The sequence below is a fragment of the Eleutherodactylus coqui genome, chromosome 1 (assembly GCF_035609145.1).
Source record: "Eleutherodactylus coqui strain aEleCoq1 chromosome 1, aEleCoq1.hap1, whole genome shotgun sequence".
Taxonomy (NCBI): domain Eukaryota; kingdom Metazoa; phylum Chordata; class Amphibia; order Anura; family Eleutherodactylidae; genus Eleutherodactylus; species Eleutherodactylus coqui.
This window is the reverse complement of record NC_089837.1, coordinates 480,739,995-480,764,590: the sequence shown is the minus strand read 5'-3', so window position 1 is coordinate 480,764,590 and position 24,596 is coordinate 480,739,995. Positions and strand designations below refer to the sequence as shown.

The window sequence follows — 24,596 nt, the reverse complement described above, 5'->3', positions numbered from 1 at the left end:
ACTGCATTCTTTTCAGGCTTTGAAGAAATGTTTTACGACAGCTCTGGTTCTGGTGCAGCCGGATTCATCCAGGCCTTTTATGGTGGAGGTGCATGCATCTGAGATTGGTGTTGGTGGTTTTGGTGCTCAGAGATCTGGCACACTGCAGAGTCTTCATCCTTGCGCTTTTTTCTCGTGAAAATTTACTGTGACTGAACAAAAGGATGACATAGAACTGTTAGCTATTAAGTAGGGCTATGAGGAGTGGTGCCATCTTCTCGAAGGGGCTTAACACAAGGTGACGGTCTGCACTGACCACAAAAATATGATTTACCTTGACCTAATTCAAAGCAGGCGCGGTGATTGTTTTTCTCCCGCTTAGACTTCAAGTCCACGTACCGTTCTGGCAGTAAAAATTGCAAAGCGGATGTGCTCTCCAAGAGTTTTGTTCCGGTGGTCTCGGATGGACCTCCAACGCCCATTCTGTCTGAAGGCGAAGTGGTTTCAAAGGTGTCATTAGATTTTGAGGAGCATGTTCTTAAGGCTTAAGATTTAGCTCTGCTGGGTGTACCTGATGGAAAGCTTTTCGTTTTAAGACTGCAAGTTCTTCCGGAGGTACATAGTTCGGTTTTGGTGGGCCATAGCACTTGAAAACTACTTAAAAAAACTTTTTGTGGCCGGCTTTAAGTAGGAATATATTTAGTTTTGTTTCCGCGTGTAAGGTTTGTACTAGAACTAAATCTCCTCGGAATCACTCAGCCGGGAAATTGTTACATTTACTGATTCCTATGAAATCTTGGCCTCATTTGTCCATTACGGATTTGCCACTTTCTGAGGATAACACAGTCATCTGGGTTGTGGTTAATCGTTTCAGCAATATGTGCCATTTTGTGGCTCTGTACAGTCTCCCTAATGCTAAAACTTTGGCATAATTGTTTGTGTCTCATATCGTGAAATTATGAGACAAACAATTATGCAAACATTTTTTTTTTGCCTTCTTCTGGATCAACATGAGGGGGCAGAAACAGGCTGAACGGGATGGACATTTGACTTTTTTGAGCCTAACGTACTATGCTACTGTGTATGTTACACGGGTTACCTGTTAATATCGTCTCCAATCAAGGGGTCCAGTTTGTTTCCAGGTTCTGATGGTTTGTTCTTAGGAATACAACTCTCTTTTACCTCCAGTTATCATCCTGAGACTAATAGACAGATATAGAGGTATAATCAAAGTTTATAACAGTACTTGCGATGTTATGTTTCGAATAATCTGGAGGATTGGTCAGCGTTTTTACATTAAGTGGAGTTTGCTCTAAATAATAGATCGTAAGAGTCTACACACACATCACCTTTCTTTTGCAATTATGGATTTCATCCATGTTTTGCTTCTTTTTCCAAAAACTATTTTTAGAGTTTTTGGAGGAAAATGAATTCTCCTCTAACATTGAATCGGTTTGGGATGAGATCCAGAAAATCCTTAGGAGGTCGGTACAAAATTTCAAGCAGGTGCTGGATAGCAAGCTGAGGGGGTTGATTTCTTGGTGGGAGATTTGGTCTGGTTATCAACTACAAACATCAAACTCAAGCAACAGTCTTTCAAACTGGGTCCATGGTTTATTGGTCCTTTCAAAATCACAGAAAGAATTAATTCTGTATCCTTTAGATTGAAGATTCCCAGCTCTTTGAAGATTACAGATGTGTTTCATAAATCTCTGTTAGAAAAGTATATCCAGGGAATGCATTGTCTCTTCCTGCTCCGGTGATCGTTGATGGGTTTCTTCAAATTGAGGTCAGCCACAATTTATTACTGTACTTAGTGCATTGGTGGGGTTATGGGCCCGAAGAAAGGACCTGGGTTCCGGCCGCAGATATCAATGTGGATCATCTAATTAAAAATTTTCATAGACATAATCAACCTGGTCCTAAAGGTTTTGAGTCCCCTTCGAGAAGGGATAGTACTGTTGCAGCAGGCTTTGGTTTTAATTCATGGAGGTCTGGTTTATGCTAGTGCTGTTTTGGATTTACCTCTCAGCTTCTCTAGCACTGGTGGGAGTGTCTATGGGAGTGCTCTGCTACCTGTTGCACTGACTTAGCAATTAGGGAGGGCTTTTATTCTTGTCTTGGCTGTGGACCTGGGCTGATTATTCTCATTCTTTATCTGTTGGTTGTTGGAATCAGAGCTGGATCTTGGTCTTCTGTGTTTTCATCTATTATTCTACTTGTTACCGGTGGTGGTTTATGTTCTTTGTTCCACTGTGTTAACATAGCCCAGCAACTGTTTGGGGGAACGGTTTTGGTTCATCCTGGTCAGATGTGACAGTTTTCATGTTTTAAAAGTTGTCTTATGCTGTTGCTGATATATGTGTGTATATATATTTTTCTTTCTATTAAGGGGGTAAAACATATTTTTGAGGTTTGTGACTCTGATCTTTTAAGACTCTAGCAATAACTCTGACTGCTAATGTTGCATTGATGGGTCACTTAAAAATTATGGGTACAGCATGGACAGCGGCCTAAATGGGAGTTGCCTGATATTGGGCAGGTGGGGGTGGGGGGTGGGTAGGCTGAACTTTTGCATTAGGACCCATGAGCCTTTAGCTATGCCCCTGTCTGAATCCCTACAACAGGGATCTAGAATAGGCACTTGTGTGGGGGCTTTACCAGATTAGAATATATACAGACTCTGACAATCTTTTACGGCTCATGCACTCAGCTGAAACAGAAACCTGATGTCTATAGATATCTACACATTAAAGGCTGATTATATAACCTCTCTATCTGCACTGATTATAATTGGAAATTCTTCTCAAATATGTATATTTATACTACAGTATCACTGTCTGTAAACACTTATGCATTACTAAATCATTTATTAGTTTTATTAGATGATAAAAGTTGTTTCTCAAGCCAAAAAGTGCAACGAATCGGTGATAACATGCTGAATGTATCTGGCAGAATCAATCATTTGTGCTCTGTGTAATGACTTATCTCATGTGTATACAGGTGGAGCTAGTTATACCAACTTATGTCGGTGACCTTTGGGACAAATGCTCCCTGTGATAGTCAGTGCTGAAAAGAGCAAAGTCTGTGTACACGCCTGAGTAAAGCAATTCGGCGTAAGACTCTGCAAATCGCTCCATGTGGATGATCACCTTCTCTTCTCCTCTACTATACAACATGCCCACAAGAACGGGATCCCCGCAGGTAATCTGGTGACCTGTACTTTTCTAGAATGGGAAAACGGCTTCTAGTAGCTTTTGGCCTTTGGGCCATAGGTGGTCCGCTGGGATTGCACCACATATACTTGGGCCGTGACAGCCATGCCTTGTTTTTGATGCTTACCTTGGGCGGTTTTGGAATGGGCTGGATGTGGGACTTTTGGAAGATTCCAGGACTTGTATCCCAAGTGAATAAAGAAATCAAAAAAGCAAAGAAAATGAAAGAAGGAACACCACCCGCAAGCGCTATTCGTTTCATGGCGCAGTTTGCCACTGGCATTTATTTTGGTCTAGCCGCAGCAATTGGATTATCTTCCCTTACCAGTTACTATGTGATTGCTCTGCCACTAGCCATTGGCTTGGGAGTCCATCTTGTGGCGAGTGTAGGCGAGCAAACTTCTAACCTGAAGAATACGCTGGTCGCAGCGTTCTTGACTTCGCCACTATTTTATGGTCGTGCTGTGTCCATGATCCCCATCAGTCTCGCTGCAAGCATCACCTCTCAACAACACCGGCACTATCAACGACAGCAAGGGAAAGATGAAAATCTCAGTTTACGTCTATACCGCATTGGGCTAGCTTACTTGGCTTTTACTGGCCCGCTAGCTCACAGTGCTCTTATAAATACAAGTCGCACTGTCAATTATGTGGCCGGATGCATTGGATCCTTGCTTGAATGGATAAGCATTTTTCCCAGTCTGAGTGCAAAGGTGGAAAAAATTCTCTTACTGCCATACAGAATCTGGGGACTTTTTGCTGGAGAGGGTTTTCATGATCATTACTTCAAAGAATGGGAAAAGATCTATGAGTTTGTGGCCAGTTTCCAGAATGAAAAAGTAGAGATGGCCTGCAAGGTAAGACATACTGCAGCTATATTACCATTACTTAATAAAGATTTATTATAATGTATATTTTATAGCATGAATGTCTGTAAATGCACTTATTTTATCACAAGACGTAGGAGCAAGGATTGGCAGCTATCAGCAAGTAATGGATTAGCAAAGTCCACCAAGATAAGAAAAGGCAGAAGAGTGACCAGAAAGTGACAAGAGACCAACCCGTCTGCACTGCTGTTATTTTCCATTGATAGATCTGTTTCTGTCTGCTCGGACTTTGTCCTTAATACCTTAATAATGAGCCCCCTTTTTGATTTTTGGTTTTTCCTCCCCACTCTCGAAAAAACTTTTATTTTTCGATTGAGGACTTGTTTTGGTAGGACCAGTTGAAAGGTATTATTATAAAAAAAAACTGTGATTCCGCCATCTTTTGGGGAGTGGAGGGGGGGGGGGGGGTCTTGTTTTTATGGCATACATACTGCAGTAAAAATGACATAATAACTGTATTATGTGAGTCAGTATGATAATGATACCAAATGTATAATGTTTTTTTTCCCTGCCATCTTCTGACAACTTTTTTGGAGTACATATGATTTTTTGATAGGTTTTTATTACATACTAGGCAATATACCCGTGCATTGCACTGTGATTTTTATGAATAGCAGTCCTGGAATATACAAAGTGGGCCAAAAAAATGTGCCTGGCACCGCACTCTCATGAAAGCTGTCCAATAGAAAATCTGTGTTTGCTGATAGCAACCAATCACAGCGCAGCTTTCATTTTAATTCAGCAGTATAAGAAATAGCAACCAATCACAGCGCAGCTTTAATTTTACCTCAGCAGTATAGGAAATAAAAGCTGAGCTGTGATTGGTTGTTATTGGCAACAAAAATTACAGGGAAAGTCATGAGTTTTCGATTTTTAATTGCGCCAGTAATTGCTGAAGAACGCTCATGCAAAATTTCACTCAAATCGGACCAGAACTGTAGATTTGTATAAGACACAAATAAACAGAGTTTGCATTTTATATATAGGATTTTTATTTTATTCTGTAGGGTTTTTTTAAGTAACTTATTTTTGCAACTATTTTTTTTATCATTCATGTCCCCCATAACATCATATAAGATCTCTGGGGGTCATTCACATTGTCTTTTTTTTTCAATTTCACACTTTTCCACTGTAACTGGGGCATCCATAGAAGCACTAGTTACTAAAGAAAACAGTAGTCACTCACAGAGCTGATCTGGGTCTGCTAGGGCTCTGCAGCTCTGCTGTGGCAGGGGGCATCCAGCGGTCACGTCATCACCGGGTCGAATAGCGGAAGTGACCCTTCTGCTTTCTCTATTCTCTACATAACGCTCATTGAGTGCTATGCAGCCTGCAAAAGAGAAGGCAAAAGCGGTTAAAGACCGATTCTGCCTTCTCCCCTGGGTCCTCGGCTGGGACTAACAGTCGAGAACCCAACCTGCTCCTGCTACATTGCAGGAGCTTTAATCCCATGTCATATTTTTGCCATCGTCTGGATTAATTACCAGGACCATGCACCATAAATTTACAGTCTTTATCGGGTTAACCTGCTGCCAGACAGGCCCAGCAGTCTCAATTGGGATGAGTTGCAAGAAGATCCAGCATGACAATTCTTTCTCCTCTTCTTTCCTTCTCCCCTTCGTACCCAAAATGGAAATGGAAATGTAGGTTAATCATTTTCTGATGGATTTTCTTTCATGTCATAAAATGACAGTGTGGAGTCTATGATCTTGGACCAGAACTGCCACTTCCAATCAAGGGGGAGACCACTGTACGTACTGTACTAGCGGGAGACTTCCTTAGCTGGAAATCTCCAAAGAAAATTTGAAGGACAGAGTAATTGTAGAAAACTAGAATAATATCGAACCTGCCAGACAACATAAAGAAAGTACTGTTTATACATACATATGTCAATAATTTTTACATGTCTAGACCATAACATCGTTCTAGTTCCAGTCTTCGCACCTTCATATCATTTCAAGCTTTCTTTTGTGCTTCTCCTTCAGATTCTAGGAGTGCGCTCAGATGCCACCATAGAAGATATAAATCGCCATTATCGAGACCTTGTAAAGGTTTGGCACCCTGATCACAACAGGCTCCGTCCTGTAGAGGCCGAAAAGCATTTTATCGAAATACAAGCGGCTTATGAAACTCTCCTTCATCTTCGGAAAGTGAGGAATCCCGGATAACAAAAGCTGTTCAGCTAGAGGAAACAGATTCTTCAACTTTAGTTGAACTAAGGCTGCTTTCACATCTGCGTTGGGGGTTCCTCTTTCCTGTTCTGTTGGGGGAGCAGGAAAGGGGAATCCCCTGGCCGAATAGGATCCGTCTTATGATGGAACCGAATAGCACTGAACGGACACCATTGACTATGATAGAGTTCATTTGGTTTCCGCTCAACTGCCCGGCATTTTATCAGAAGAGGAATGGCTGCATGCAGTGCCTCCGGTATTTTGTGCCGGATCTATGATGAAACCTCCGAGCGGACTTTCCAGCACAAATGTGAACCCAGCCCAAAGATATGTAGTGTGACTAGAGATGAGCGAACGTACTCGTTTAGGGCGATTTCGCAATCGAGCAGCGCTATTTTTGAGTAACTGACTACTCGGGCGAAAAGATTCGGGGGGCGCCGGAGGTGAGCGGGGGGTTGCAGAGGGGAGTGGGGGAGAGAGAGAGAGCTCCCCCCTGTTCCCCACTGCTACCCCCCGCTCCACCACGCCGTCCCCCGAATCTTTTCGCCCGAGTAGTCAGTTACTCGAAAAAAGCGGTGCTCGATTGCGAAATCGCCCTAAACGAGTACGTTCGCTCATCTCTAAGTGTGACCTATCAGTACGTGAACAACTGGTGAATATAGACAACATGCATTACATGTACATCCTGTTTTATGTAACTTTTACAAACAATCAGCAAAATAAAGTCCATGTGAATATTAAAGGAACATTTTCTCATGTCATGTTATGAGATATCTCTATAATATCCCGTAACATTGTAATCAGCAGGAGTGCAACCCCTCTGCCCCACCAATTCTATGAACAAAGGAACTTATGCCCCTCGGGACGAGTGTGTTGTAATATGTCCGTAAGGGCTCCCACCCACTGGCGATATTTTCTGTCTTGCGCTGCGAGAGCACGAGAAAAATCTCGCATCACATTGCAAGAAAGAGGCCGGTATAGAACCAGCATATCACAAGTGGTTTCAATGGGGCTAGCGACAGCAGCGCTAGCCCCATTGAAAGCATAGGGAGAATGCCGCGGACTTCTGCCACAGCTTCTTGCCACGGACTTTCCTTCATCCCCGGGAAAAAATTAAAAAATGTATTGCTCACCTCTCCTGCGCTCAGCCGCGTCCTCCTGCTGGCTCCCTGGCACTCCTATTAAGCTCTTTCAGCATTCGGGGAAGGGCTGTGCAGATTGGCTGAGGGCTCAGCCAATAGCAGCTACTGCTTAGCTATTGGCTGAGCGCTCAGCCAATCACCCATAGCCCTTAGCTATTCATTCAGTGCCGATCCCATTGAAAGCAATGGGCTAGAATGCCGGAGACTTCTGCCACAGCTGTGACAGCTGTGACAGCTGTGGCAGAAGTCCCCGGCATTCTCCATCTCTTTTCAATGGGGCTAGCGCTGCTGCCGCTGGCCCCATTGAAAAGACTGGTGATATGTCGGCGTGATGCCGATATCGCGGTGTTATGCCGATTTTTTTCTCGCACTGCGATGCGAGACTTTAACTTTAGAATCGCATCGCAGTGGAGAAAATATCGCCAGTGGGTGGGAGCCCTAATAAGGATTCATAATACAGAGGTGTTACAGATGACATTACAACTATATGCCAAAAGTATTTGATCTGTATCTGCCGTCATTGTTTTTTTCTTTTCTACTAGTCAAATACAGATCCGTATTTGCCCAATAGAAAATAATACCAACATGAAGGCAAAAATTGACAAAAATAGGTCATGCTGCGTTTAAAAAAAAGGCCATATGAAAATATACTTAGATTCACCCAAAAATAAGACCAGCCCTGAAAATAAGCCCTGTCCTGATTTTTCAGGGAGGCTCGAAATATAAGTTCTACGCCAAAAATAAGCCCTGGCTGCATTACATAAAGAAAAAAAAAATACTTACGTAGCAGGCTCAGTCCAGGTCCTCCTGCTGCTGTCCAAAGCTCTGACATGCGTCCTGCAGTCCTCGTTCACCCACAGAAGATCACTTCCTGGTTACAGGAATCCTAAATCCCACCTACAGGAAGAGATGGCTCTGATTGGTTCTTCAGCGCTGATCAGCCAATCAATGCAGAGCTCAATGAACCAATGCGATGGCTGTGATTGGTTCATCGAGTGCTGCATTCATTGGCTCAGCAGCAGTAGAAGAACCAATCACAGCCATCGTGTTGTGGAGGCAGGATTTATGAATTGGTCAATCAGCTCCAGGGAGTAGCGAGAGAGAGCTGGACCGAGCCTGCTAGGTAAGTATAATAAGGCATTCCCCAAAAATAAGACCTAGTGTCTTTGGGCGCAAAAAATAATATAAGACGGGGTCTTATTTTTTGGGAAACACGGTAGATTAACTTCATATTAGTATCAGCAAAAATGAACCAAATACACTTAAAATACACTCGTCTACAAAAAGACTTAGATATTTCTTTTGCATTGTAGCACTCTGCTGGTGAGTCCAAGACAGCAGCAATCATATGGAATGCTAGAAGTAGTGTTTCCACCTCGATATACTGCAGCCACGTTCTACAGGTCACTTGCAGGAACAGTTACTGAGGAAGGGGTGCTGCATTGTGCTTTCCGCTTTCCATGCCCCAGAATATCTTTCCTATAGAATAGTCATTTTTATAATAATGGCAACATAATAAATGAATGACACCATAGCCTACATACTACAAAAAAGAGAGAGGTGACCTCTATGTGACCATCATGTAATATCTAGATGTACTTTCTTGGTATGTCAACTCTTGTAGTTCCTGTCCGGTGTCTTGCGCTTCCTTTCTGTGGGCACAGCTAGCACAACACAAAGGATTATTTAAAGGGGTATTTCAATCCTAGATACTTATGACATATCATATACACAAATTTCTAATTAAATGGGTCCCTCCTCTGGGACCCACATCTGTCTCCAGAACACGGTCCCCTGTTGAATAGGCGCATGTTTCCTTTCAATAATTGGGTTTTATAATAAACAAAAAAATAACAGAAAGTTGACATACTTGTTTCAAGCACATCAGAGGATTGCAAGTGTTTCCCCTTGTTTTCAATGGGAAACATCCCGTCGCATTCACATAAGGGAGATGGAACAATTCCTCTGCAGCGCCACCTACTGGAAGGCAGCATTCCTGCAAGTCTTTGTCAGACTCTTTATACAAGCCTTGTAACAATGACTGGGATTTGAAAGCTACGCGATTTGAATAAGTCCATTAAAAAAAATGGAATTCATCTATCTCACGCACAAAACCCGCGCGAGATTCTTGCCTTTGTGAATAAGCCCTAAGTGTGTTAAAAACAACTCCTTTCTGGTGCAAGTGTTACTTTAAAGGACAGGTTTGTAGGGAGAATAAATGAAGATTTAGGGATCCTCTTCCAATTATTCCTGGGGTTTTTAAAGTGAACTTTGAAAAGTGTAAAATAAAGTTATTTTGAAAGACTCCTTTAGGGCTTATTTATTTGGGCAACTTTTCTGAGTGTTTTTGGCATTGCGAGACGCGCAAAACTTGCCTGAATATAGAACCCCTTATTATAAATGGGTCTATTTGCATAGCTGCAAGACAGTATGTCCTATTTTTCTGTGGTGTCGCAGGAAACTCAACCACTATTTACTATGGGCGAGTTACAAATCGCATCGCACTCGCATGTACATGCAAGTTTCACCACTGCGATTTTTAAATTCTTCCTTTTGAAATAACATGTGATTTTCATGCGCATGAAAAACGTTGAAATCGCATGCGCCGCGATGCAATGAGATTTTCTTGTAAAATGCATTGCATTGATATCGCACTCCCATGTGTAAATACGGCCTTTAGGTGGATTCACGTTTTTTTTGTGGCAGTTTTTCATGTAGCTTTTTTTTAACTAAAGCCAGAAGTTTGAAGTTAAAGTGGATTCACATGAAAAAATATTGCAATGAGAATTCCTAGGTAAGGGTGGCTTCAGACAAGCGTGTACTTTGTGCGTGCATACACGCGTCAATTATCCCCAATGCATTCCCTATGGTGTGTGCACATGTCCGTGCTTTACTGGCGTGTGCCTGCAAAGATAGGACATGCGTTCACCATTGGGAATGCACCATTGTTTTCAATGGAGCAGCGGCTGCTGCCGGCGGATCCATTGAAGACAATAGTCTGCCGGCACCCCTGCATTGTTGGGCAGCTCCATTGAAGACAATAGTCTGGCAGCACCCCTGCATTGTTGGGCGGCTCCATTGAAGACAATGCACCCCTGCATTGTTTTTCAGGGAGGAGCTAGTGTAAAAAAAAAAAACTTACCTGTCCGCCGCTGCTGTGTCCCCCGCAGGGATGAAGAACACATCTGCCGCATGAGGCAGATGTTTCCTTCATCCCGCTAGTAAAAAAGAATTCCCTGCTGCTGCACCTGCCACAGGAAATCCCTGCCTGCTGAATGGGCTGCCTCTGATTGGCTGAGCACTGTGACCAATCAGAGACAGCTCTCAGCTAATGAATGACAGCTGAGGCAGCACTAGGTGAGGCAGCACTAGGTGAGTGAATGATAGCTGAGGCAGCACTAGGTGGGTGCTGCATCAGCTATTGAATGACAGCACTCACCCATTCATGAATTTATGAATGGATGAGTGCTGTCTCTGATTGGTTATAAAACAGTTGTCTGTTCATACAATTAACTTCCTCCAGCAAGAGGGCATACAGGAACAGGTACAGGTACAAGATGGTAAAAAAGAAGTGTATGGAGCAGGCCATGTTTATATGCTTGTAAAGCTGTGCCTGTGACATGACTTAATAGAATGCCTGCAGAAATACCATATACTGCAATACTGAAGTACTGCAGTACATTGTATGAGAGATCAAATGCTTGCTAGTTCAGTTCCCCATTAGGAATGAAAAAGGGCCACTTCATATCCATATTTTAGGACTTTGTTTCTCTGTTCCCTTTCTGGAACTGTGAAAAAACTGAAACATAAAGGAATGGAAGCAAACTGACAGCATTGAGTTTTCTTGAAAACCCATTAAATGAATTGGGGAAAAAAACAGCAACATTTATTTCAGTTTTAATTCCATTTCTCTGCTCTAAAACCAGAACAGAGACAAAAAGCCCTAAGGGCTATTTCAGACGACCATATATATCGGTCACGTATTCACGCCGGCCGATATACCGCATCTCTCTCAGCAGGGGGAGGAGGCTGGAAGAGCCGGGAGCAGTGCTCCGAGCTCCCACCCCCTCTCTGCCTCCTCTCCACCTCTCTGCACTATTTGCAATGAGGGAAGGCGGGGCGGGGCTAATTCATGGAACTTAGCCCCGCCCCTGTCCCACCTCCTCTCATTGCAAATAGTGCAGAGGGGCGGAGAAGATGTGGAGAGGAGGCAGAGAGGGGGTGGGAGCTCAGAGCACTGCTCCTGGCTCTTCCAGCCTCCTCCCCCTGCAGAGAGAGAAGCCTTATATCGGCCGGCGTGAATACCCGGCCGATATACGGTCGTCTGAAATAGCCCTAAAACACAGATGTGAACTATCCCCAAAGTTAAACAAAGTTTTTTAGTTATTAGATTTTTTTTTTTAATATTAAGTTACGAAAGCCTTTTTCCAATTTTAACATAAAAAAACAAGCCTATTTGGTACTGCCAAGTCCATAAAAGTACCATCTATTAAGATGACTAATCATTTATTCCTGACAGTGAATCTGATTAGAATTACCAGAATTGGGGGTTTTTTTTGGGTCATCCCGTCTTCAAGAAAAAAATGTAGTAAAATACGAGTAAAAGGTTATACTTAACCCAAAATGCTACCTTAGAAACTACAGTTGTCCTGTAAAAGCAACAAGCCTTCGAACAACTGCATTGACAGAAAAATAAAAATGTTATAGTGTCAGAAGATGAGCAGAAAAATTTTATTTTTCAAAAAAAAAATTTTTTATTTTTTTTAATAGTCCAATGACAAAAACCATATAGATTTGGTATCACCCTAATCATACTGACCGACAGAATAAAGTTAACATGTGTTTTCACTGCACCTCGTATGCTGTAAAAAACAAGATCCTCTAAAAATTGAGCAATTGCATTTTTCCATTCCACCCTACTTAGAAATTTTTTAAAGTTTTTCAGTACATTATATGGTACTACTAAAAAAATACAACTCATCCCGCAAAAAGCACGCCCTCAGATCTCAACAGAAAGAAACAAAAGCTATGATTTTTTTGAGCTTGAGAAGGAAAAAAACAAAATGAAAAATGGCTCCTTGTGTTCAAGGATTCTATTTACCTATTGTGTTACGGCCACAGGAAAATTGGATTCCTGCCAGGAACAGACCCTTCCCATGACAGAGCTTAATTGCGTTGGATAGACCCCATTGACAATAATGATCTCCATCATTTTTCAAATGCAATAGTCCATGCTATTTTGCTCAAGTTTTTGGGACGAATCTGCACCAGGAGCCACAAACAGAGCCTCCGACACAGATGTAAGGCCTAAGCATTATATGTATCACCCAATGCTGGTTCCGTAGTAACAATGTTCAGTACTGCTGTATAATGTCCTCTCCATGTTGCTGTTACTTCTAAGGCTGTGTCACACAGAGGTAGGGGAGCAGGATCTCTTCCTGTGTGTGGTGTATGGAAGACCTCATCGCAGCTAGTCTTCACCCATGAGCTCAGGGAAAACTGGGAATTAGGGCCATTTCACTCAGGCATATGTGAATTCTACCCAAGATTCTTGGGCGGAACTCGCATCGAACAGTACATTAATACCCCATCCGTGCGCTGTCCGATCCCTGTGGACAATAGATGTTACATGTCTGATTCTGGACCATGATACTGACCAGAAAAGGATATGCTGCGATGGCCCGTGCGAAAATATACCTCTGTTAATACCCTAATTAGATATAATGGACAGTGTGCTGTCTGTAAAGTACATGAACAGCAGATGGAAGAGAAATACAATATACATTCTGACTGCTAAAAAAATGTGCAGCATGCGAAGAGTGGGCCTACAGCCGAAGAGACAACGGGGTAGAGAAAGGCCTTGTCATGGGGCTCTATCATCCCCTCCCCTGGGGGTAGCTCGGGACCCGACCATGTTACTTATGGGGGAGATCACAGAAGTAGTAACCAGAGGTTACCTTAAAGGGGTTGTCCCGCGGCCAAAACGAAAAAAATTTCACACCCCAGTCCCCCATGTTAAGCAAGCATCACAAACTACCCCTGTAAATCGGTTTTTTAGAGCGTTTCTACTCACCATGAAGCTGTTTCATGAAGTTATAAAAATCTTCTTCCAAGATGGCCGCCAGCATTTCCCAAGGTGCACCGCTGGTCTTCTCCCATGGTGCACTGCGGGTCTTCTCCCATTGTGCACCGTGGATGTTCTTCTCCAGTCTGAGCTCCACTGCCGATTACAGCCACCTCATTGGCTGATCGGCACCATGTGACGGGGCGAGCTACGCGATGACACTGAGAAGTGGGAGGAGCCAGGACGCAGCTCGTGAGCCCGGACCATCCAAAAGAGGATTTCTCTCTGCGCAAGAGCGACTGTAGCGGCGACCAGAGGAGAAGTTTGGTAGTTGCCATGGAGACGGGGACGCCAGCACCGGCTGGGGTAAGTGTATAACTTCTGTATGGCCAATATTTAATGCACGATGTATATTACAAAGTGCATTCATATGGCCATACAGAAGTGCATAACTGCACTTGCTTCTGCGGGACAACCCCTTTAAGTCTGATTGTCACTTGTGATGCCATCATTCCCTTTTCTGCTGCGGATACTTGGAGTAAATAATATAGTCCACACACAAAATAATTTTTTTTCTGGACAGAACCGGGAAGTCGGTAATGTCTGTTTACTTAACTTCTTAAAGAGGCACAAAACAGATAAACAGTTTCTTAGGAAAGTGGAGGCTAGAATCAGTGGAGGTTTTCGGGGCATTCGCACAATCCAAAGTCCCCGTTATCTGTGTGATCACGTTCTCCTGGCATAAATCTCTCAATACCGACAATTCAGTTACTTCTTCCTTCTTTCCACTCACTGTGAAGCGGTTTCATGCTCTCGGCACTCAGAAGCCATACCGAGGATGTCTGGGTTTGAGAATCCCAGGCTAAGTATCTAGCAGTCGCTCAGCCTCTTCAATTCTTCTACACACAGGCCAATAAGTGCCTATGTATGGGCAAGCTCTCACAAGACTCACAGGACCATGACTTCCTAAGCATGCTGACCAGACTAACCCAGTCTTGCCTTCTTGCAAACACATATATAAATACACATGACTCACAAAACGATACATTTTTCAGACAGGACACCACATACCAGACAGTTAACCCTTGCAGTCCTGCAGCCATCCAATCCACATAAATCAAATGCACTCTACAAATAAGACACTGACAATACAGTGACACAAGACAAACATATAATATTAAGGAGGGGCCCCTACTAACTCTGGGCCACTACAAATGTAGGATACAAGTCAATTAACGGTCAGAAATGGTGTCATTCTTCATGTCCACACACGATGACTTATTGTGAAGTTTCTTCTACCCATGAATGTTCAGAACTAAGTCATATGAAAAAAGACTGAGGCCGGTCTCACATCTGCGTTGGCCGGTTGGAGGTACCACCGCTGATCCGGCTCAAAATACCAGAAGAACAAGTGCTGCATACAAAGCTTTTTCTTCCATCTAAAAGCTGGGCAGCTGAGTGGAAACCGAACGGACCCATTAAAGTCAATGGGGTCCATCCAGTGCTGTTTGGTTCCTTCTTGAAACTGAGCCATTTGGCCGCAGTGATTTCCCTTTCCTGTTCCCCAAATGGAGACAGACCCTTAAAGACCAAAATCAGCATGTAAGGGTTAGTTGTGACTCAGTCTACAATAGACAAGTTTTAGAAATTTCAGGCGGATCCTCCATGTTTAATCTGTGGGTAAAGTCTGGTTTCCGCTCTCTACACTTGACTGAAACCGCCCTCACCAAAGTATCAAATGACCTGATGATGGCAAAGTCGAGAGGTGACTACTCCCTACTAATCCTTCTCGACCTATCTGCTGCATTTGACACTGTCGACCATGACCTCCTTCTCACTATGCTCCGCTCCATTGGCCTAAAGGACACTGTTCTGTCCTGGTTCTCCTCCTACTTCTCTGACCACTCTTTCAGTGTCTCCTTCGCTGGCTCTATCTCCTCTCCACTTCCTCTCGCCGTTGGGGTACCCCAGCGCTCGGTCCTTGGTCCCCTTCTCTTCTCTATCTATACAGCCCCAATTGGACAAACCATCCTCAAATATGGCCTCCAATACCATCTCTATGCTGACGACACCCAACTATACACCTCTTCCTGTGAGATCTCTGAACCATTCCTCCAAAATATCACCAACTGTCTATCTGCTGTCTCTAACACTATGGCCGCCTGCAGACGAGCGGGTCGGATCCGGCAGCGAGAAATCTCGCCGCGCGATCCGACCCCAGAGCCTGCAGGGGCGAGCGCGTACTCACCCGCGCCTGGCGGCCCCGGCTCTTTGATGTGCCGGCTGCCGCGCAGCCGGCGCATGCGCAGACCGGAGCCGGCGGCCAGGTGAGTGCGTGCTCCGCACAAAATTAGAACATGCCGCGGTTTGTTTGCCGCGCGAGATTTCGCGCGGCCAAACCGCGGCCGTCTGCATAGGAGTGCGTATTGTAATGCACTCCTTTGCAGACTTTCAGCGGCGGAAATCCCGCGGGAAATCCCGCGGCGGGATTTCCGCTCGTCTGCAGGCGGCCTATGTCCTCCCTTTTTCTCAAACTTAACTTCTCTAAAACGTCTTTCCACCTTCCAACCGACCCCCCCTCAATATCTCCATTCCAGTGTCTGTCACCACCATAACCCCCAGAAAGCATGCCCGCTGCCTTGGGGTCACACTGGACTGTAACCTCTCCTTTACGCCCCACATCCAAACTCTGACCCAAACATGCCACATGCACCTTAGAAATATGGCTAAAATCCAGCCATTCCTCACCACAGATACGCTAAAGACACTCATGGTCGCCCTCATTCATTCCCGACTCGACTACTGCAACTCGCTATTCATCAGCTTTCCCCGCACCAGACTCGCTCTACTCCAATCCATACTAAATACAGCAGCTAGACTCATTTTTCTATCCAGCCGTTATTCAGACGCCTCTGCATTATGCCAGTCGCTGCATTGGCTGCCCATCCACTACAGAACTAAATTTAAACTTCTCAACCTCACACACAAAGCTCTCCATGGCGCCACGCCACCATACATCGCCTCCCTACTGTCCGTACACCACCGAGCCCACTGACTCCAATCTGCTAACACACTCAGACTAAACACCCCTGTAATACGAACCTCACATGCTCGCTTACAGGACTTCACCAGAGCAGCACCCATCCTCTGGAATGCTCTACCCCAAGGCATCCGGACAATTCCCGATGCACAAAATTTCAGACGCGCCTTAAAAACTCACCTCTTCAGGGAGGCATACCAAATCTCCTGACCTAGTCCCTCGCCCCTCCCTATGCCTCCCCACAACGTCCACCCTGCCTATCACATAGGACCTCTTCCCCCTGCACCTCCTTACCGCCCCACCCTGTTTGCTTTCTAATAACTGATTTTCATATGGAATCTCTGTACTGCCCTTGTCTCTCCCCCCCTGTACCTCCTGTATCACCCCCACCCCGTTTGTTTCAAACTGATTGTATATCATATGTAATTGTTGTATTGTTTAGGTTTTTCACATGCTTGGAAGCACTGCGGAATAAGTTGGCGCTATACAAATAAAGATTATTATTAGCCCCTTAGCAACCCCAGTAGTAGTTCTGTGATCAACAATGGCGTGAAGCACGATGAATGGTGGTGTATGCTGTGGCATTATGAACTTTATGTAATTTTAACAGGAAGTCACACTTATAACATATATAACGGGAACACCTCGGTGAGAGAACGCATTTCGAACTCTTTCATCACTAAACATCTTTGTCGCAGTAATCTGCTCTATATTCTTGAAGGTCCATGGCAACATCATGGCCTCATGCACCATAAGTGCCAAGGTACATCACCAATTTAGGGGCCCGGTGTCACTGCAGACTCAACGCACTGTGGGTGCAAAAGGTACATCTCCATTACAACATTCACTGTCATTGGTGCTGAACGCCCACTGCTACACTACAAAGTGCCTCGCACCCCTCATAACATGTACCTGTAAGAAATGTCAAACTGCGTCATCACAATTCCCGCAGTACATCATATCCCCGTATCACAGTCCTTTTCGGGAAAACACCCCCAGTCCGTATCCGTCTGTCATAGTCCCTAATAGTGTGCACGCTATTGTGTCAGACTGCTTCCCACATGTCCTACAGTTTTGCTCTGTGCCTTTGGGCGCATGGAGCTGTCTGCTTCTTCATGGACTGAGCCCCCCTTACTGACCCCGTTAGTAGCCCCAGTAGTAATACTGACCCCGTTAGTAGCACCAGTAGTAATACTGACCCCCATTAGTAGCCGCAGTAGTAATACTGATCCCCTTAGTAGCCCCAGTAGTAATACTGATCCCCTTAGTAGCATCAGTAGTATTATTGATCCCCTTAGTTGCCCCAGTAGTAATACTGATCCCGTTAGTAGCCCCAGTAGTAATATTGATCCCGTTAGTAGCCCCAGTAGTAATACTGACCCCGCTAGTGGCCCCAGTAGTAATACTGATCCCGTTAGTAGCCCCAGTAGTATTACTGACCCCGTTAGTAGCCCCAGTAGTATTACTGACCCCGTTAGTAGCCCCAGTAGTAATACTGACCCCATTAGTAGCCCCAGTAGTAATACTGACCCCGTTAGTAGCCCCAGTAGTAATACTGATCCCCTTAGTAGCATCAGAAGTATTATTGATCCCCTTAGTTGCCCCAGTAGCAATACTGACCCCGTTAGTAGCCCCAGTAGTAATACTGACCCCGTTAGTAGCCCCAGTAGTAATACTGATCCCGTTAGTAGCCCCAGTAGTAATACTGATCCCCTTAGTAGCATCAGAAGTATTATTGATCCCCTTAGTTGCCCCAGTAGCAATACTGACCCCGTTAGTAGCCCCAGTAGTAATACTGACCCCGTTAGTAGCCCCAGTAGTAATACTGATCCCGTTAGTAGCCCCAGTAGTAATACTGATCCCGTTAGTAGCCCCAGTAGTAATACTGATCCCCTTAGTAGCCCCAGTAGTAATACTGATCCCGTTAGTAGCCCCAGTAGTAATACTGATCCCGTTAGTAGCCCCAGTAGTAATACTGATCCCGTTAGTAGCCCCAGTAGTAATACTGACCCCGTTAGTAGCCCCAGTAGTAATACTGACCCCGTTAGTAGCCCCAGTAGTAATACTGACCCCGTTAGTAGCCCCAGTAGTAATACTGACCCCGTTAGTAGCCCCAGTAGTAATACTGACCCCGTTAGTAGCCCCAGTAGTAATACTGATCCCCTTAGTAGCCACAGTAGTAATACTGATCCCCTTAGTAGCCACAGTAGTAATACTGATCCCCTTAGTAGCCACAGTAGTAATACTGATCCCCTTAGTAGCCACAGTAGTAATACTGATCCCCTTAGTAGCCACAGTAGTAATATTGATCCCCTTAGTAGCCCCAGGAAGCAGGTATGAACATGCCAAAAAATTGGTGTCCGGCATTTATAAGAATACATTTCCAAATCTTTGTGTCTGACAGGGGCCGTTGCCCATAGCAACAGCTGCTAATCACTAGCTGCTGCCTCTCAACATGGACGTCACGACGTTCTGCTTTTAGTCCAGTCTCCCAGTTGTTTTCCCCGAAGCTGACCTCTCCCGCTCGGTAATTTCCGTCACCCTTCGTCTCCTCTCGGAACTGTTCGTGCATTTCCGGACACCGCGTCCAATCCCAGCTTTCCTTTCAAATGCGCCCGATGATTTTTTTGTTCGCTCGCTGACCACGCCTCTCTTGCGCGCAACAGAATGCGGCCTTTTCATTGGTGGCTTGCGTGTTACCCGCCCACTCACTGCTCAGGCCCCGCCCGTGGCTCCCCCTAGTTAGAGAATCCTCCAGCTCGGCCGCTCCAGAGGACCCGGCGCCGGAGTCTCGGTTTGGTTGGTCGGTGCGTGCAGCATTGGGCAGGTAGGTGTGCACGGAGCGGGCGCTGAGGACGGGGCGGGGATTGTGCAGCTGATAACGGGGTTCTCATTGTGGCCTGTGCGGTGGGAGCAGCAGGGCCGCGGACACCGGGCCATTGTGCTGGCGGGGGGACGGGTGAGGATGCCGGAGGGAGTGGTGGCGGAGGAGATGCTGCAGGGCAGGATGGAGGTGCTCAGCGCTCTGCTCCTATGGGGGGCGCTATTGCGTCGTGGGATGCAGGGCTATGGCGGAGCAATGACTGCTGGGGCTGGCAGGAGGGGTAGTATGGACGATCTCCTCTGCACAATGCAAGCCATTCACTCATCATTAGCTGACTTATGACCCAAATAGGCTTAAAGGGATTCTCCACTTTTGACCTCGTGGATATTTTACATTATAAAAGTCCCAAAGTGCCCCAAAATAAGTGCAAAATTCGCCTTCTGGGCTGTTTTCTATGAATAGCGGCTGGTTAAAAAAAAAATCAAATTGGCACTAAAATGCATTGAGAAGTGCCTAACCTCAAAATTGCAACCCCCTGAGATAGATGCCCTAGTAGCCTGCGGCATGCTAGAGGTTGTTGTTGCGCAATCACTACTTTCCCTGCTGTGTTGTTGCGGATTGGAATATCCCCGAATCACAGAGGATTCGTCCTAGGATGAATCGCCCAATGATAATTCCCGACCCTCTCCTTTTTTTTTTTTTTTTTTTTAAAAAAAAAAAATAAAAAAATCTTTAGAACCATTGGGTCAAGAGGTCAATTTTCTGAAGGTCACCGAAAAACCATAGTTTGTGATCATTCATATCTGCGACGCAGAAAGCTCTGCAAGGTGTCTTCTCTCCGTAATATTAGGTAGACTTAGAACAGATGTTTCCTAACGCTGTAATTCCAAACAAGTAGAATTGGGACCAATTCCCCCCCCCAAAAAAATAAAAAAATTTGGGAACGGAGAAAAAGTGTATAAACGGGGTGAAATTTAACTTTTCCCCAACTCGAAGGCCTCAAAAACAAAATTTGGACAGCGGGCACCTCACTCACCATTTGAAAACAAAAATAGTAAAAAGTTGCGTGTACATGGTGACAGCGCCACCTATCGTGCTACAAATGTTCAGTTGGTTTTGGTTTTCAATAAATTTCGCAAAATTTAGGAAAAATTTCAGTTTTTGGTTACTTTTTGAAAATTGACCCCGTGGCACGATGGCTCTGACAATTGGAGTCTTTATATACATTCTAGTAATGAAGAATGGGCGGAATTTGGAGATGATCGGGTGTTAGCCTTTGGCTGATTTGTCCTGGAATGTCAGTAAAGAGTGCCGGTTCGCGGTGTACACGCTGCCGCACTATAGAATAAAAACCTCTATGCAATGGATGAGATGTTACTAGACATAGACTGAGGGCTCGTTCGGTCAATGGCTTGATTTCCGTTTTGAACTGATCCTTAAAAAAAATGGACCAGCTAGCAAGATGGAATTCAAGCAGAAACCTTTTTCCTTTTTGTTTTAACAAAAGTAAAAAAAACATAGTTGCTGCTTCCGTGTTTCCCCGAAAATAAGAGTGTCTTATATTAATTTTGGTTCAAAAAGGTTTAACTTTTTTACATGTATAGCTGCCTGGACACTATATTTAAATTGACTTTTTTAATTAACTGTTAGCAGGGCTTAATTTTGGAGTAGGGCTTATATTTCAAGCATCCTCAAAGCCTGAAAAATCATTTTGCATCCTCAAAAATTCTGGAAAATCATGCTATGTCTTATTTTCAGGGAAACAGGGTAATTTTTTGCATCTACATCTGTTTATTTTTTTTAATCGGTTTTATTTTTGTCTTTCTTACCACCTGCATATGTACGTTTTTAAAACAAATCCATTAAACAGGCATCAAAAAACAGAAGCCTTTTCATTCATTTTCGTCACCCATTGACTGTAGTGTAAAAATGGCAGCCCCAGCGCAGACCGCTGTGCCATAGTTTCTGCTAAAGAAAAAGGGAAATCAAACGGAACGGAATTTAGCTGAAGCTCAGAAAATGACACTAAAACAGTGGGACTTAAAGGGAACCGTTTTCCATTTTGCAGCTCCTTTGACATAAATGGAAATAAAAACCGGTGATGTGAATGAGCGCTGAGTTGACCTGAATTTGCAGAAATAAATACTGTTTGCGCTGATCAAGACAAGTGATTCTCTAAGGTGATTTGTAATCCTGCTTGTTGGAGTAACCCTTTAAAACTTAGATTCGGTAATAAGGCTGCCGGGATCTGAGTTCTCTCATGTATCCAAATTAATTAACAATGATCATCGAAAACATCAACTGTGTCAAGTCACCACTGTGCTCTTTCTAAAGAGCCCAGCCCAGTTTTATCTTTGTATATAGTGCGAGCAGACAAAGACAGTTTAGTGGCCTAGCGCAGTGGACCACCTTTCTGAACTTAACAAATCGTGACAAAGTTTAATGAGTAATTGACTCGTTGCCCACACCATCCTAGTAAAGGAATGCAGAAACAATTACCAAACATGGTTTTCAGGAAATGCTGCTTCAAGAGCGGCTCGGTGAGACTAAATATTAAAGGGGTTGTCCCGCGCCGAAACGGGTTTTTTTTTAAACCCCCCCCCCACCCCCCCGTTCGGCGCGAGACAACCCCGATGCAGGGACCTAAAGAAAGCTTACCGGAGCGCTTACCTTAATCCCCGCGCTCCGGTGACTTCTATACTTACCGGTGAAGATGGCCGCCCGGATCCTCTTCCTCCGTGGACCGCAGCTCTTCTGTGCGGTCCATTGCCGATTCCAGCCTCCTGATTGGCTGGAATCGGCACGTGACGGGGCGGAGCTACACGGAGTCGGCATTCTGCACGAGCGGCTCCATTGAAGAGAGCAGAAGACCCGGACTGTGCAAGCGCGGCTAATTTGGCCATCGGAGGGCGAAAATTAGTCGGCTCCATGGGAACGAGGACGCTAGCAACGGAGCAGGTAAGTATAAAACTTTTTATAACTTCTGTATGGCTCATAATTAATGCACAATGTACATTACAAAGTGCATTATTATGGCCATACAGAAGTGTATAGACCCACTTGCTGCCGCGGGACAACCCCTTTAACCTTTTAAAGAACAAGTGTATCACATGCTGCTTTTACATCTGCATAAGGATGTGACTCGAAGGGTCGTATCCACGCGTGCGGAGATATGTCATGTCATATTTTTTAGAAAGCACAATGGATTTTGGGAACCGTAAATGACATAATCTGTTGTGGCGGATGCTTTTCTTATATGCGCAGATTGATAGAGCTGCTCATTATACTTCTTGGGTAAATGGCCTGAGGTGGCTCTAAAGATGTGGCCAATTAATAAATGCTGCCCAGAAGAAGGAATGAGAAGTGGGGACTATGCTTGGTGTCACTGGAGGTTAGACCCCCTTCTTCAGTTCCCCCTTTCCCATACGCTTGGGGTTAATGGAGGTTAAACACCTTCAGTCTCCCCCTTTCCAATACGCTTGGGGTCACTGGATATTAAACCCCTTCTTCAGGTCCCCCCTTCCCCATACATTTGGGGTCGCTGGATGTTAAACCCCTTCTTCAGTCACCCCCTTCCCCATACGCTTGGGGCCACTGGATGTTAAACCCCTTCTTTAGGTCCCCCCTTCCCCATATGCTTGGGGTCACTGGAGGTTAAACCCCTTCTTCAGTCACCCCCTTCCCCATAGGCTTGGGGTCACTGGATGTTAAACCCCTTCTTCAGTCACCCCCTTCCCCATACGCTTGGGGCCACTGGATGTTAAACCCCTTCTTCAGGTCCCGCCTTCCCCATACGCTTGGAGTCACTAGAGGTTAAACCCCGTCTTCAGTCCCCCCTTCCCCAAATGTCAGTGATGCTTCTTCCATGGTGATACTTGGATAGAGTGTAACGAAGTCCTATCTGTGGTTGAGTTCTCCATATCTGGAGAATCGGCTTCTAATAGTCTTATGCATCAAAGAAGACCTCTCGTCATCACAGAGTTGTCTATTTTAGTAAAAAAAAAAATTGTCAATTCATAAATTTCTAGGAGGAATAATGGCAGAACAGCACCACAGTTCTAAGACGAGATGCTTCGGAATGGCTGTTTGTGTTGGGAAATGAAGTATTTTCTACACTAGATGTAGTATCGGCCGAACCATCTGACTGGCCACCAGAACTTGTTTCCCTCCATCTAAACTTGGTCTTCAAAAACATTAGTCAAGCAGATCTTGTCTTTCAGAGGAACCTATTAGTCAGTTCACAGATGGCTATTTAAGGAACCTCATGCAAATAGACGCTTGGTTTCAGAGGTTTTTGAAAGCAGCTGAAGAGAAGATGCCGTAGACTCCATGAAGACTTTCAGGACTTGTCAAAACCAGACCGCCAGCTGATGCTGCAGCACGTGGCTTTTTTGGGGGCGCTTTAACTCCTCCATGACCATCTGAAGGCTATGAGCCAGGAAAAATTGCACATACTGACACGTCTCACCGGCTAGAACTGCCTGACCACACGTCTGCTCCTACCTTTTTGAAGACTGGGCCAAAATGTCTTATATTGTAAGCAGCGTTAGAAAAATGTCTGTGCCGATCCCAGGAGCCGTGAAGCCAGTGCATCTAAAAATATACCGCCGACTCTTTGGTTCATTTTTCTTTTACTTTTTTCTTTTTGATGGCCAACTATGAAAGTGAGATTGGATCCTAAAGTTCATTTAGGTTCCTAAGGGCTCCTTCACACAGAGGGCATTCCACATGATCTGCATTGGCGTATTCCAATTGGCCTCCCCCCCCCCCCCCCCCCCCCCCCCCCGGTAAAATAACTACTTTTCATCCATGTCTACGTAGCAAAATTGCCCTTTAAAGTCTATGGAATTGCGCAAAAATGTAGCGACTGCGCAGTTGCATGCTTATTCCCTGGGGTTTTTTTATGCATGTTTCTAGGAGAAGGGTGGGGGAATCAGTTGGGCCGCATGGCCTTTGTTCTGCGTGCATGAAAAACACTGAATACGGATGCAGTGCAGACGTTATAAAAGTATATTCGCATCAAAAACACATACATATACACGCAGTGAAAACTGCGCTTTTCACGGAACGAAACTTTATTCGCCTGAGTGCATGAGCCCTAATGGTGTAGGGCGAGTGTGGTGTAGGTCAGTAAAAAAATGGGCAGTTCTACCTGCGATTTCAGTGCAATCAGCTCGTGTGTGTATAATGTATTTTGCCAATACAAATACAAAATCGTGTGTTTTGTTTTGTTTTTTTTTCTTTTTTTGGGCGCACCAAAAAATATTGCATGTG

General features: G+C 44.7%; 2 protein-coding genes across 2 annotated transcripts in view; both read left to right on the top strand.

Moving 5' to 3' along the window:
• The first annotated feature begins 3,169 nt into the window (after positions 1-3,169).
• DNAJC22 (DnaJ heat shock protein family (Hsp40) member C22) lies at positions 3,170-6,585 on the top strand. Its single transcript, XM_066594057.1, has 2 exons — positions 3,170-4,051; positions 6,067-6,585. The coding sequence occupies exons 1-2, from the start codon at positions 3,212-3,214 to the stop codon at positions 6,247-6,249; spliced, it is 1,023 nt and encodes a 340-aa protein (XP_066450154.1). The 5' UTR covers positions 3,170-3,211; the 3' UTR covers positions 6,250-6,585.
• A 12,633-nt stretch (positions 6,586-19,218) lies between these two features.
• The window catches only part of SPATS2 (spermatogenesis associated serine rich 2), a 74,670-nt gene continuing 69,292 nt past the window's right edge, over positions 19,219-24,596 (top strand). The window contains exon 1 of the mRNA XM_066585571.1: positions 19,219-19,325. The gene's annotated coding sequence lies outside the window, so the exon portion shown is untranslated. The remainder of the gene's footprint in view (positions 19,326-24,596) is intronic.

What these genes read in the sequence shown, in the direction of transcription:
- DNAJC22 (XM_066594057.1), top strand. Translation starts at nt 3,212, where the DNA reads ATGGGAAAACGGCTTCTAGTAGCTTTTGGCCTTTGGGCCATAGGTGGT. An exon ending in AAGTAGAGATGGCCTGCAAG is followed by an intron (nt 4,052 to 6,066) that starts GTAAGACATACT and finishes CTTCTCCTTCAG; the next exon opens with ATTCTAGGAGTGCGCTCAGA.